Raw genomic sequence first — 14,235 nt, 5'->3', positions numbered from 1 at the left:
CCTTTTCTTCTAAGAAGACTTGCAAAGAGAGATGCTTCCCCCTCCTGGCTGTTCACAAGAAAGTCTTTGGTCTCCTGTAATCCTCTCAATGTGATTTCTGATTTTTACAGCTCGCATCCTCAGTCTAGAGATAAGTTTCAATTTTGATTGAATGAAAATGTCAAAACATAAATTATACTTGAAGTTTCTTTAAAATAATGAACATTTTTATGTCATATCACACAAAAAAAACAACTTAGGGTAGTCTGAGTATTTGGAGAATGGAATTTTCACTCCTACATTAAAACTTTCATATCCTGCTTTTAATTAAATGTTGTGTTTAGCAAATGCTAATTCACTTTTTTCCCAATGGGACTTGGCTTTTTTGACTGTACAGCAATTTAAGTCTGGAATCTAAGAGGTCTGACCCACCGTGCACCTTTTGCCCTCAGCTGACAGAGAACAGATGAGCTGAATTTCAAACGTCCACAGTCACCATGAACCAGTCTGGCTGCTCAATCTGTCTCTGCTGGCCTTCTGAAAGACAGGATGGAGCACGGAGGGGAGAACGCAGAGAAAGACAGAGTCTCAGTGTATACATGCATGTGCATGGAGAGGACGGGAGGGGAGGGTTGCTTCGGAGAAGAGGGAGTAAAGAAAAATGTAAGAGAAGCAGGCCTAACAGATCAAAGAAAATAACATGGGAGAGGATATGAGTGCTTTGAGAAGTAATATTGCAGAGATAGCATCTGTTTTCTGTAGCATGCAGGAGGCTTGAGACAAGCCCGAGAAAAAGACAACAGACACTCAGTGCTGAGGATGGGAGTGAACGCAAATAGCTTATTAAGAAACCACTATGTATTATAGGTACTTTGTTTTTGTTTTTTTGTTTTTTTAATGCTGATGCCGATTAGGAAATAAGATGAGAGGACAGGTTGTTTTTGTGAGTTTGTCTGCATTAACTTAAAAAGGAAAAGAAAAACAAACATTCATCCCTGAATCCCTTTGGGGTCACTGGGAAATAACTTATAATAAATATTAAATATGAATGTAACTTTCACATTAATAGCTAAATAAATCTTAACTTTGATATGTCTGACTAAATACTAATTGGAAGAAACAAATCATGACATATGATGCAGCAGAACGTTGATCACAGATTATGTTTCACAGTGTAAAAAAAACATACTCAGAAGTCAAACACTTCAACGGCCTTGAAGTAAAAAAGCAAAATAATTTAAAAAATAAAAATATTACATTTTAGAAATCAAAACAAATTCAAAAGAATTTAACAAAATAATAAGCAATCTTTTCAGAAAACAAAAGTAATTTACAGAAATCAAAACCAAATGTCAAAAATAAAATACAATAAGAAACTATAGGTACTATAGGACGTCGCTGATTGGATGATCACATTTGTCCATCATTTCAACCGAATGTTATTTGTCACTAAGCAATACTGGAAATGCTGTGTACTAATCATAGAACTTGTTTTTAAATATGCAGACATTGAATACGCATTCGAAGAAATTCCAACATCAAAAAGCAAACACCATCATCCAGTCAGTGATTTCCCGTAATACCTAACTTTTCACTTTTCACATTTCACTTGGATTTCTGGTGGTTAGTTTGCTTCTTAAAAACTTTTTATTTTTATTCTGTTTCATTTTTTTGGAAGTTTTGATTTCTAAAGCAAAACGTTTTTTTTTTTTTGTTTTTTTGATTTCTGAATTGTCTGTGGCCTTTAATATGTTATTGCACTACAGGGTTTCCGTAAAACACCAATACGAATCTGTTGAACTTGGAAAAAGTCCTGATCTGTAATGCAAAAGAGCGGACCTGGATCCAAACTATAGTGGTTCAAAAGACTTATTTCCTTTCTGTCCTTTCTCCTCTCTGTTTTATCTTCTATGTTTCTTAAGCTTTCTCCGTCTTCGCTCGTTTTATTTATTGGAGGTCCAGTACGAAGCCATTACCAGCGCATATGTACCTTCTTGAATAATCAATAAATAATTATTTTATTACTTAAAAGGATGGTATGGGGAAAAAGGAAATGGGTTTTATTACATAAATCCATCACAAATGATGAATCGGTGCACTTGTAAAAGTGGGCAGGGGAGAAGGAAAACTGGTAGGACAGGCCTTTGCCTCACGCTAGGTTGTAAACATGACATTTTCGTCTCTTTGGGACTGTCAATTGGGGTGCATTGGCAACAGGGAAAGAAAAGGAGGTAGTAAATTCAGAGAGATTAATTAACCTTTTACATTTGCGATTCAGCCCTGCATTTTCTTCCACTATATTGCGGCCCCTACAAGCTGAGGGGTGAGACCTGGCCACAGCCAGCCAAGGGAGTCACGACGGCTCATTCCAAATGAGTTATTAACAGAATTTTTTGAATAGATGGAAAAATTGTAGCCCGGCCATTTAGTGTCATAAAGGCTGGCTTGGCGAGGCAGCAGGGGCCTCCCAGGGACAGGAGGCAATACCATTACAATCAAATCTGAGATGGAAGAGGGATTGAGCTGTCCATTCTGAATTTTTATACTGTTGAAGGGTTGGGGAGGAAATAATGCCATCCTGGAGTGTATTAACCTTTGGCTGGGGAGGGAGGACAGGCAAAGAGGAGGGAGGGAGAAGGATGGCGAGTTAAAGGAGGGTTTTTAGGCTGGACTGAGGAGAGAAAGAGGAGGGCCGCAGGAGGAGGAGAGGGAAACGGGTAGGGCAAGACGGGGTTTCGTGTCTTCTGCTGTGGAGGCTAAACAAGGAGAGGCAGGGATATGAGATGGCCAAGAGATAGAGCCAAAATGGAGAGTGTTGAGAGAGATATAATGCAATAAATAGGTGGGAGACAGTGAGAGAAGTTTAATGGAAAAGAAAGCCCACATAGATGTGAAAACACGGTGAACGTATTGGAAGGTAGATGAGAAAACAATAAGAGACATACGGAAAAAAAGAGGGGAAGAGAATAAAGTAAACCTGGGTATAAACTCAAATTATGGCATTATTACTGTATAGGAGCAGATTTTTATCATACACATATTACAAATAGATTCTATGGCTATGTCTGAATTCAGTCCGTAGTTCCCAAACTACTGAAAAACAATGTAATCTGGGGCTATATAGTGCTCTAGGTTTTAAAAGCTATATTTGACACCACTAAGTTTAACTTCACTGATTTCCAGAAGTAAAAACCTAACTAAAATAAACATTTTAGGAAGACTATTTATGTATTCGGAAGACAAAAACTTGGATGGTTTATAAAAAAAATATTAAAATACATTTTCTCACATGAAAAATTGTTCACACGAAAAACCTTGCAGTCTATATTTGCTAAGCTAATAATAATAATAATAATGATGATGGATTGCCATTTTCTGCACTTTTCCAGACACTCAGAGCGCTTACAATGTATGTCCATTATTCATTCACTCCTTATTCATACTTGGTGATGGTAAGCTACTGGTGTAGCTACAGCTGCCCTGGGGCAGACTGACAAAAGCGTGGCTCCCAGTACTCGCCTACTATGACCATCACCGGGACATTCATGCACACTTTTTTTTTGTTTTGTTTTGCAGAAACTTCTGGGAAATTTCTAAAGTACTAGATTTTTGAATCGTAGGTTGTGTCCGAAATCCTTCATAACTCCCTGCATAATGAACTATGTAGTGCGTTCACGATTTTGTAGTGCTAGCCTGATCTACAATTCCAAAATAGAGTACCCTAAAAATGTCCAAGAGGTCTCTTCAAAAAAACAGTGTAAAGTGACATTCACTAGATTGGCAAAAATAGACCATAATACATTGCGTTTTAACCCATTTTTTGTGAAAAAAAGCTATTTCATGTATTTTTATAAACCATCCATTATCAAACATAGTGGATTCCTAGATGGTCTTGGTAAAACGCTCATATTCTTTTGGTTTTTACTTCGTGAAGTCTGTGATGTTAAATTTGACCAGCCGATACCCTTGACAGACATCTGCGCACATCGAGGAATGGCGAACGCAAGAAACACTTATGAATGACGTCTACTGTGCATGTATCTTGAAGACAGAAACTTCATTCGTGGAAATTGCGCAAAAGGTATGTAGTGCCTGTGTGACATTCGCCTTAAAAATACAGGGCACTTATAGTCCCACACTAAATAGTTTGTTAGGAGTTAGGGAGTCAGGAGGGAACTCAGACATAGTCGTAGATTTAGACAACTCTACAGAATGGCTAACGCGCTACATAGGCTAGTGCAGTGGTTTTCAACAAGTGTGCCGTGGGAGATGGTCAGGTGTGCCGTGGGAAATTGCCCTCATTAACTGATCTAAAAACATAAACCATCACCAGGATGTCAGCTCTTTGTTCATCCAAACAGACCCTCTTAAAAAACCAAGTAGTTAGGAATATAAAACATCGTAAAATACTTTTTTCTTTGTGTTTATTTGATTCTATTAAAGACATTTTGATAAGAACGACGGTACCGAAATTTAGCTGCTTTAACTGTCTCTGCCAATCATTCTTGGAGGCTTAATCACATGTCATTAGTCTGACCAATCAGAAGTGGTTAAAGTCTTCACTTCCTTGTTCCTATTCTGCTCATAAAGTCGCTCAGTTCCAAAAAAATACCAGCTAAAGCACATGATTAGCGGTGTAGCTTTCCACAGAATCCGGTATCAGACCGTGGAAAAAGTGAACAAAACAATGAAGCTCAGAGAAGCTAGTCTTTCTGCGTTCTGCGGCTGTTTACACTACATCTCCCATGATGCATTGGGTTCAAGTGACAGCGTCTCAGTGCACGAGTCCTTGTTAAACTCTTGAAACCACAAGGAACACACATCAAACAGTTTTTAAATCTTTTAACTTAACTTTTATTTCAACTTTTAGAAAAAAACAGCTGCAACTTCCAGCTTTTTCTGCCACAGTAATGATCACAAAATGCATCTGAGATTGCGGAGGGGCTCTAGATCAATACAAACTATGAGTTTGTCCTTTTTTTTGTGTGTGAGTGGGGGGGGGGGGGGGATGCTGGTGTGCCGCTGGATTTTTGTCAAGGTTAAAGTGTGCCGTGGCTCAAAAAGGTTGAAAAACACTGGGCTAGTGGAGTGAAGGAATTTGGACACAACCATTATAAAGCCAAGAACAGGTAAAATTTCATTTGGATAATAATAAATCTAAGCTTTTTTTCTTCTTCTCAATTTTTTTTCTGGCAAAGTGACAGCTAAAACTGTTCAGGAGAAAAAACTACATGTGAATAAACATTTTTATTAATTTGAAATATAATTCAATATTTTTCAATTTGGATGGTATTTTCCAAATCTTGTGGTTTAATTTGAGTCCATCGAGAATCTAAATTGTTTTTGCATACATGCTAGTTGAGTAAAACCTGCAGAGAAAAATTATTCAATTTGAATTTGGATGGTATCTTCAAAATCTTGAGAAAAATTATAGTTATGTGAGAGTCGTTATCAAATATTATCCAATAAGACGGGATGCTGTCGCACAACCGGATCTACCGGGAATTCTTGTATTTGTTTGGCGATGTGGAAAGTGGTGACAGAGCACAATAGGTTAACACTTCGAGATGGACTTTTCTACACAGGTCGGTCCAAGTTTTTCCTTTACACCCAATTATTCTTGCACTTTGGCTAATCTATTTTAATATTTTTTTCCTTTTTTTCAAAAAACACGGAAAAAGATATGTACTCACATTTCAGGGTTACTCTCGCTTCTCTTGCTAAATAATGTACACATGTCCCGTCTATGTATCGACCAATAATATGACAGTTCAAAGGTTAAACTTGTCAAGGCGGAAGTTGTTGGCTTCTTCTGCCATCCTAGCAAATCCTTGTAGCCTTTAGCATGCTAGCAGGCTAGTCGTACTGTCTTCGTTGTTGTCATTATAAAGTAAAGGTATGATACGCTCCGGAGTATACCAGAGATGAGGTCGAAACGTCTAAGGAAGTTGCTTTTAAGAGCTTGCCTCTAATATAGATGACAAGCGCTTGGTAAAGAAAAACCGGAAGTGCCATTGAAGGTAACACGCTTGCAGTAACTTGTAGCACCCTTTTATTGACTCAAATCCTGAGTTGACGCTGTTAAATTTGAACTTGACAACATTATATCAAATATGTCGGTGAATGTATGAATCTAATTTAAAGCAGTTTCCATTTATAAGCTCTGAATTCTGACTATACCGGGTTCTCAGTACCAACCTTCGGCAATTTCCTACACATACTTCAAATTATACTATACTTTTCACATAATTTGCCTGATTTATGAATAAAATGTAGAAATTCTTGGACGCTTGTGTATATTTTGGTGTAAGACTTGTCTTTTGTCTCGACTTTGTTTTTAACGGATGCATCGTAACCAAAGTAAATACATAATTTCATGAATAAAAAGTCCTCATATATGTATGTTGTATATATTCTCCCAAACAAACTCTTCAACTGAAGGTACAGGGCATGTAGAATAACCAGCATCTTTATCATTTACAATGCCAATGTTTTAATAATAAATAAACCATTCATTTGTGCCCATGGGGACTCTTTCAATAAATATTTAATTTTGAAGTTTACCTATTGGCTTCACCATAAACCGTGTTTGCACAAAATTAATACTATTTTGCCATATTGCATAATGTTTTCAACCCTTATATTTTTCAAGTAACTTTTCTGAGTTTTTTTCCAAGCAATCAGTCTTTTTCTATTATGTGGTAATCAGTGATCGTTTTATCCCTTGCTATGTATTTTTTATGTTATTTTATTTTATTAATTTTTTCCTGGTCGAACGAGCGGAAAGCTTGTTTCTTCTTTATTTCAGTTAGAATTATATAACAATTTTGTTTTGGTTTAGCAACAAATTTTTGTTTTTAAAGTATACAAACTCTAGAGAACCAATACTTTTTTATTAGGCTGTTTTGGGTGATTTTCACTATACACATTTTATTCATTCTTCTTCTTCTTTATGCATTTTACATATTTTCTCAATTTTCCACAGCCTCCAGGTGAAGACACAATGAGCGCCAAATATGGCCTGGTGGGCTACAATAGTTCCCGGAAGCACATTTCAATCTCCATCCCGTCCTCCACAGAGGTGATGTCCCCACACATAAAGTCTGTGGAGGAATTAAGGGTTTTAGGAATCAACCTGAGCAGCTTCAGTGCACCAGTGCAGTTCTTTATCTGTGTGGCTGGAGTTTTCCTCTTTTACCTCATCTATGGGTATTTGCAGGTAAGAGAGAAAGGAAAAAAAAAAACATTTAACCCACATCTATAGTTAAATGTTGTCATACTTAGTTCAATATTTTTGGGGATTTGTTTATTTTAATGGATGATACATTACAGGCTCTTTTCTTTTTTTCTTTATTTGAACTTCAAATTAGGAATTAATATTTTCTGTGGAAGGCTTCAAACCTTTTGGCTGGTATCTCACTTTGGTCCAATTCGGCTTCTATTCAACGTTTGGACTGATTGAGCTTCAGCTTACACAAGACAAACGCAGAAGGTACTCAAATGTAGACTTTGTAGCTCCGTTTTAAAATCTTTTTTTCCTGATTAAATGCAAATATCCAGACAATTCCATTTGTTTTTCACTTCCAGGATTCCAGGGAAGACCTATATGATTATAGCATTTCTTACAGTGGGCACTATGGGCCTATCCAATACCTCTTTAGGCTACTTGAACTACCCCACACAGGTCATCTTCAAGTGCTGCAAACTCATCCCTGTCATGATTGGGGGAATCTTTATCCAAGGTCAGCTGCTTATTGTATTGTATGATTATATGATTTGATGTGCAGAATCACACCAGTTGCCTTTTATGTCCTCAGAGTTTCTTTATACTTCTCTTTCCATCTTTAAAAATAACATTGCTTGTTTTTCCTTTTGTTTCCTTCTGTTTTGTTTCTTCTGATTTCCCTTGTTAAACCTGAATTTCTAGTTCCAAAGTGGGTGATGCCATGACGGTGAAGCCTTTTAATTCTTTTTAGAAAAGGTTTATTTTATGTAACAGGAAAAGTATTTTTTACTAAATAAAATACTAAAGATATAATTGAGTAATTTAATCTTGAATGTTAGAGCAAATCTTGTGTACTTTTAACACTTGAACTACAATTAGCTAAACTTTAGAAACATTTTTTTTGTGTATCGTTTCCGTTGGCACAAGATTATTTTTTTTTTTAAAGCCGTGTCCACCTTTCGACTTTCAGATCCTTCTTTTTCATCAACCTCTGTTGTTTTTGGTCATCAGAGTGCAGTCGGCAGCTCTCACTCTTTCTCCGTGCTCATGCTTGTGTGCATTCTTTCATCTTCTCACTGGCCTTCTCAAGGTTCTGCGTCCTGAACGTCAGACAGATTTAGCCCCTTTTCCCCTCTTCCTGCATCTCTCTTTCCCTTAATGAGTAGACATGAGAACCACAGTGGCTCAAGGGGAAAAGGGGAAACATTTGTTCACTTAGAATGCGAACAGGAAAGAAAGTTGTTGAGAAAGATGGATGGTGGGAGTTTCTTTCTCTTTTCTTTTGGGCTGCATCTGATGCGAGGCCCTTCAAAGGCGAGTGGGGGGAATCAAAGCCGACCACGGCTAACCTGATGTTGCGTCCCCTTGTGAACCTTAAGGCATTCATCTGTCAGTCTGTTTTCATGTTTTGTTTTTCAGCCCCACTTTTTTTCCTCTGTCTTTTTGCTGTTTTCATGCATTGTTTTATGCACATCCTAACAACTTTGAAAGATGATGGATATGTTTTTTGAAAAAAAAACTTTTATTTAGTGTCTTTTTTTCAAAAGTTCATGAGCACTTATTTTCTTAATTTGTCTTTTTAACATGTTCTTTGTGCCTAATAATTATACACGATTCTAAAGCAGCTTTCTAATGTTCTAATGTCATTTCTGTGTTTAAGGGAAACGTTATAACTTTGCTGACGTAGCAGCGGCTGTTTGCATGAGTCTGGGACTCATCTGGTTTACGCTGGCTGACAGCACAGTGGCACCCAACTTCCATCTCACAGGTAAATTCCACCCATCTCAAACTTCAGTTCCTTTCACTGAAATCGTTTAAAGTCCCCCTCCAATCCTCTACGGATGTATTTTCAAAGCGTTCCCAGTGGCCTTTTAAAATTTGATTATGCCATTTACAGCCTAAATCAACAAACCTGTGCCATTTTCCAGGACATAGTTTCTGCAGAGTGGCAGTAGTTCAATAAAAATTCACCTTTGAGTGGTTGGCAGGACTGTTGGCATGCACCAACCCCCCCTCCCTGTTGCAGTGCAGAGCAGGGAGCTTGTGGCCTAGCCTGTGTATCTTTTATGTAACAAATAAGCTCTTTTATTTTCAAAGGACATTTTTTTTCTGCTCCTGAAATACAACAATTTGAACAAAAGAAATAGGTCTGAAATGCAATTTTAAGATGCTGCTCTTTAGTGTAACATGTGCTTCTAAAACTTACAAGCTCAAAAGGAAGAAATATTGGTTTTTATTTCAGCATCACTTCATTCAAACTCAAATGGCATACCCAAATAGCCCACCGTTGATTGACATACACTGTTATCCAGCAACTGTCAGAGAGAAGGGGGGCGCCGGCCACCCGCAGCTCTGTCCCAACTCTGGGTTGTTACAATATGTTTATAAAAATGTATACTAAAACGATGTGTGGATACTAAACTAAGGAATACTTGTTATAAATAAATAATTTGGTTAAAACAGAGACGGCGCTGTAAGGTAATTACTATATAACTACTACTAACAGGAAGCGCAGACGCAGAGCCAGGGCACGCTTTGCGCACGTGACATGAATGTAATCTTCCCTCCGCAAGCCCGCATCTATTTTGTTTAGGTATCCCCGATATGGAGCAGCAAGAAGTCGAGGATAAACTTAAGACAGAGGAACTGAAAAGGCAAACATGCACCAGTATTTCTCCGCGTAATTAAGCGAGTGCGCATCAATATCTCTCTTTCACTCTCTTTGTCTGGCCTCTTATTCTGTGTTCCAGCGTTATTTCGTTGTGCAAATGCATTTATCATGATCATAAAAATATGTAGATTATTTTAACCTTAAGAAATCTTGCGTTTTTTTTCTGCCAAAAATACTATGGGGTAAATTGAAATTTCGGGTTTGCTCCGGGCCATGGCCTGCAAATCAAGTTAATTGGTCGGGTTCGGGCTGGGTTCGGCTTTCATGCGCGTGGGCCTGGGTCGGGTCGGGTCGGGCTGGATTTTTTTAGGCCCGATCTTACCTCTAAAATGAGCGCTTCATTTTAGAACCGTCCCCCCCTTTGCTTCTTCATTTGTTGGATTAAGTGCAGTTGCAAATGTGTGTGACATGCAGGTGTCCTCCTCATTTCCTTGGCTCTGTGTGCGGATGCAGTGATCGGGAACGTGCAGGAGAAAGCCATGAAAATCCACAACGGCTCCAATTCTGAAATGGTACAGTCATCAAACATTATTAAAGTTTTTACTTTACAAATTAAAGCAGGAAATGCAGCATTGCTTCCTTGTGCAGTTGCGTCTTTGTTTGGACTGTTGAAATGCCTTTAAATGTGATGTCACTGGTATTACCATGTGGTTTTTGTGTTGGCAGGTGCTGTACTCGTACTCTATTGGTTTTATCTACATACTGGCAGGCCTGCTCTGTGTGGGTGGCCTGGGGCCAGCAGTAGCTTTCTGCTCAGAGGTGAATACACCTTAAGATGAGTATTAATTCAATATTCAGTCTTTTTAGGAAAATAAAATGAATAAGTGCCAGTTTCAGGTATGATCATTTTGCATGCTGTTAATTTTTTTTATTTTTTAAACATAAGGCATGTTAAGGATTTGAACCTGAATAGTTTGATAGATTTTTTTTTGTTTGTTTTCTGCTCCTTTCCAGCATCCTGTAAAGACATACGGTTACGCGTTCTTCTTCTCTCTTACGGGTTATTTTGGGATCTCCTTCGTTCTTGCCTTAATCAAGCTATTCGGTGCCCTTGTTGCAGTAACAGGTAAGTAAAGCTAGAAATATTCAATATTTCCATATTAAATTTACTATTTGACATCTTTATTAATATTACCCCAACCTTAAAGACCTACTCTGATGAAAATAGTGTTTTTAACATGTTTTTTTTTTTAATATATATATAGAAAACTAAGCTTAAAACTGCATTTTTAAGTATTTCTTTATTCAAATCGCTATGAAATGGGAGCAGGCAACCACAAAAAAAGCTGTTTGACAAGGGGCATCATTGTGACATAGAAAATATACAGAGCGGGCCACAAGCGCCCTGCTCCACTCAATTTTAATGCATCCACTTGTAGACGACTAGATCCATGTACGTCTTTGTTTTCCTCGTCTGAGCTGGTATCTGGCTCCAAATTGTACAGCTGGACAGCTCTCATATCGCTACAACATTGCTATTTGTTGCATCGCTAATGTTGGGTTGGGGTGTGAGGGGCTGTAAGCTAGTGGGAGAGAGTGTTAATCCATCTGTTAACAGATTGATGATAAGAACACTGGGAACACTTTCAAAATAGATCAAAAGATGATCAGAGTGGGACTTTAAACAATATTATATTTTACATTCAAAAGAACTCCAATAATCATTCTCAATCCCTTAAAATAATTAAGATTTAACCTTAAACATGAGTATTTCTTTGTTTCTGTGTATGAGGAAAGCAGCTGGTACTGGTGATGCCCTGAACATGTTGACTTTTTGCAGTGACCACGGGGAGGAAGGCCATGACCATCGTGCTTTCCTTCATGTTCTTCTCCAAACCTTTCACTTTCCAGTAAGTACACTCACCTTTTGACTTCGAACACTTCTCTCCTAGTTTAAAGCAAGTTCGCAGCGTGATCACTGACCTGCTCTTTGACTAATAAAGCTGGATTCATCTTCCCTGGCTTTCATGTCCTCAGTCCACGCTCAGACCCCAGCTCCTCCTCTGCTCTTTCTGGTTGTCCTTCAGTCCTCCGTCTCCCACCGGCTTGCCCTCAAACTCGGTTACGCTGTCAGAAGGGACTAGTTTTTGCTCGTACCTCCCCGGCTCTGTTTCTCAGATGTACACCTTTGACTTGAATGTGTGTATTTTTTTTCATGCTATAAACTTTTATATTTTGTGGCCAAATCCATCTCCCCTGCAGCTGATGCATGCCCCTCTGCCGTAACTGGACTCTTTGATAGCTCTAACCAAACGCTTCTTTTAAAGTAAACTTTTTGTGTGTTTTTAATACTTCAACTATTTTCTAATCACTGTTTTCACAATGATATGAGGCTCCGACATCGAGTGTTTGATAGTACAGCAGCATTAGTCTAAATATTTGCTGTACATTTGGAGCTAAAAAGGATTTATATAGCTTTTTGATACAGTAAATTTAACTTTGAAGGCTGTTCTATAGGGTTCTCTTTTCTTAAAAAAGTTTTATAAAGTTTGGTTGATAAACCCAGAAACTTTTACTTACGCACACATTTTTATTTTGAACCCCCCCCCGAAGGATGACTTTTGTTATACATTTTCACAATATAGCTAAATGTGCATTAATTGAAATTGTTGTACCTATTTTTTTATTTTAATCATCCCAGCTTGAAGTTTTCCCCTTTCGCTGACTTTAGTGAAACGCCATATTTGTTAAATTTGGCATAATTTGATCATTTTTGAATATTAAAGTTTCACTTGCGTTCAGAAAGCCCCAACATAAGAATGGGCAACTTGTAAAAATGACTGATTTTATAAGACTATACAGAGATTAAAAAAGTATCCAAACGAAATAATATTCTGCAGTTTTACCTCAACATACAGATTTATGATTAAAAAACAAGACTCGTGCAATCAAATTAGCTGAAATCTTGCAGAACAGGAAATCCAATTTAAGCCATGTAAACTATTATTCATTAACATTCTGTCAAAATATGACTCTTCTGAACAGTAGTTATAGATTGATTCACTAAATCAGTGATGACCTTCTCTCCTGAAAATATCTCAAAGTTCCGTCTTGCTTTTCCTAGGTACATCTGGGGCGGCCTTCTGGTGCTCTTCGGCATCTTCTTGAATGTTTACAGTAAAAATAAAGATAAGATGAAGCTCCCCTCAATCAAGGACTTCAGGGGTTGGCTGCGAAGAGGGAAGAAAGTCCGATTTCTCTCGCAGGACGTGTAGGAGGGACCCACTAGTGTGGCAGAAGTCCTGCGCAGGTGGACGGTTTCAGTCCGCTGCTCCAGGTGTGGTGTTCGCCCCTCGCTTTATAGGAGACGCGCTGAAGCATGGGCCTGAGCTATGGGGGCTACTGTACCATCAATGCTGAGCCAAGGATGGGTATACAGGGTTTGACCTCCAAATCAGCCTCTCGGCCTGCTGACACGATTAAACTGTGGTTCAGGAATTCCTGCATCATGTGTGTAAGTAGTGGGACATCTGTAAGTGAAGTTTTCTGCCGCAAAATGAAGGGAGTGTTAAAAAAAAGGGTTGTTTTTTTTTAAAGGGGGTTCATGTGGGATTTTCTAAAGCACCATTTTAGAGCCCCACAAAAACATTCCCAAGTCTGAATATGTCACTACAGATATATACAACTCTATCTGAACATTTGCACTGAAACACTCTTAAGTCTCGAATCGTGAAAAGTTCACACGAAACGTGAAACGGTAAAGAAAAGAACAGCTTCATGTAAGAATCAGTTATCATCCACCCCAAAAGGATTACGTACTTTTTAATAAAATAACATTTTCCTCCAATTGTGCCAGACGGATGGACCAAAATGGTGCGTTACAGAGTTGATATCTTTGTAAAAGTGGCTTTTCTTTTTAACTTATTGGTAAGTTGTATCTGACTGCAAATTTGATTTGTGGTGTGTGTTCATGTGATGATGTCTGGGGGAACAAGGTCAACTGCCATTGTTTTGCTAAGCATATCTCTGGGTGGAAGGGTGTAATTCTTACAATAAAATATGTATTTGCTAATTGCAGAGGTTTGTTTGTGTGCTTAAGGATTGTCAGACAACCCTGGCTCATTCTGCTTACACCACTGGAGACGAGAGTTGAAATGTTGCCAATATTTGAGGGGTTCTTTAATCCGTCAAGCAGCCTGAGGCATGTCTGAGTAGGAGACTTGAAAAAGTATTACACTTTTAGACAATAATGATAATGAACAGCAATCTTTACAGTTTATGTCCAATGAGATGTTTTACTGTTTGGAAAAAGAAAGTTACAATTTATTGATTTTTATCCAACAATATGTTCTCAAAATCTTAACCCTATAGAGTGATTACACCATAGAAATGGACAGAAATGTATTTTTTTCTTCAATTT

The 14,235-nt window shown here is 38.0% G+C and overlaps 1 protein-coding gene and 1 long non-coding RNA gene across 4 annotated transcripts in view; one reads left to right on the top strand and one right to left on the bottom strand.

Moving 5' to 3' along the window:
• The window catches only part of LOC110017254 (uncharacterized), a 128,476-nt gene extending 122,669 nt beyond the window's left edge, over nucleotides 1-5,807 (bottom strand). For both annotated transcript variants that reach the window (XR_013652042.1, XR_002872412.2), the window contains exons 1-2: nucleotides 5,673-5,807; nucleotides 412-516 (exon numbers count right to left, since the gene is read on the bottom strand). This is a non-coding gene — a long non-coding RNA (uncharacterized LOC110017254). The remainder of the gene's footprint in view (nucleotides 1-411; nucleotides 517-5,672) is intronic.
• On the top strand, nucleotides 5,437-13,892 carry slc35b3 (solute carrier family 35 member B3). 2 transcript variants are annotated; one of them, XM_020712471.3, is made up of 10 exons: nucleotides 5,437-5,564; nucleotides 6,965-7,198; nucleotides 7,350-7,471; nucleotides 7,567-7,721; nucleotides 8,865-8,972; nucleotides 10,290-10,387; nucleotides 10,542-10,634; nucleotides 10,830-10,941; nucleotides 11,656-11,725; nucleotides 12,940-13,892. In XM_020712471.3, exons 1-10 carry the CDS (start codon nucleotides 5,547-5,549, stop codon nucleotides 13,088-13,090), a joined length of 1,161 nt encoding a protein of 386 aa, XP_020568130.1. In that variant the 5' UTR covers nucleotides 5,437-5,546; the 3' UTR covers nucleotides 13,091-13,892. The 2 variants fall into 2 exon arrangements, with proteins under 2 accessions (XP_020568130.1, XP_011487114.1); XM_011488812.4 differs by lacking the exon at nucleotides 5,437-5,564 and adding an exon at nucleotides 5,730-5,999.
• Nucleotides 13,893-14,235: the final 343 nt, after the last annotated feature.

This window comes from Oryzias latipes, chromosome 20, assembly GCF_053564925.1.
Source record: "Oryzias latipes strain Hd-rR chromosome 20, Olatipes_Hd-rR_3.1".
In the NCBI taxonomy this organism is placed as follows: domain Eukaryota; kingdom Metazoa; phylum Chordata; class Actinopteri; order Beloniformes; family Adrianichthyidae; genus Oryzias; species Oryzias latipes.
Note: the sequence above shows the minus strand (reverse complement) of the source record. Positions and strands in the feature narration are given on the sequence as shown.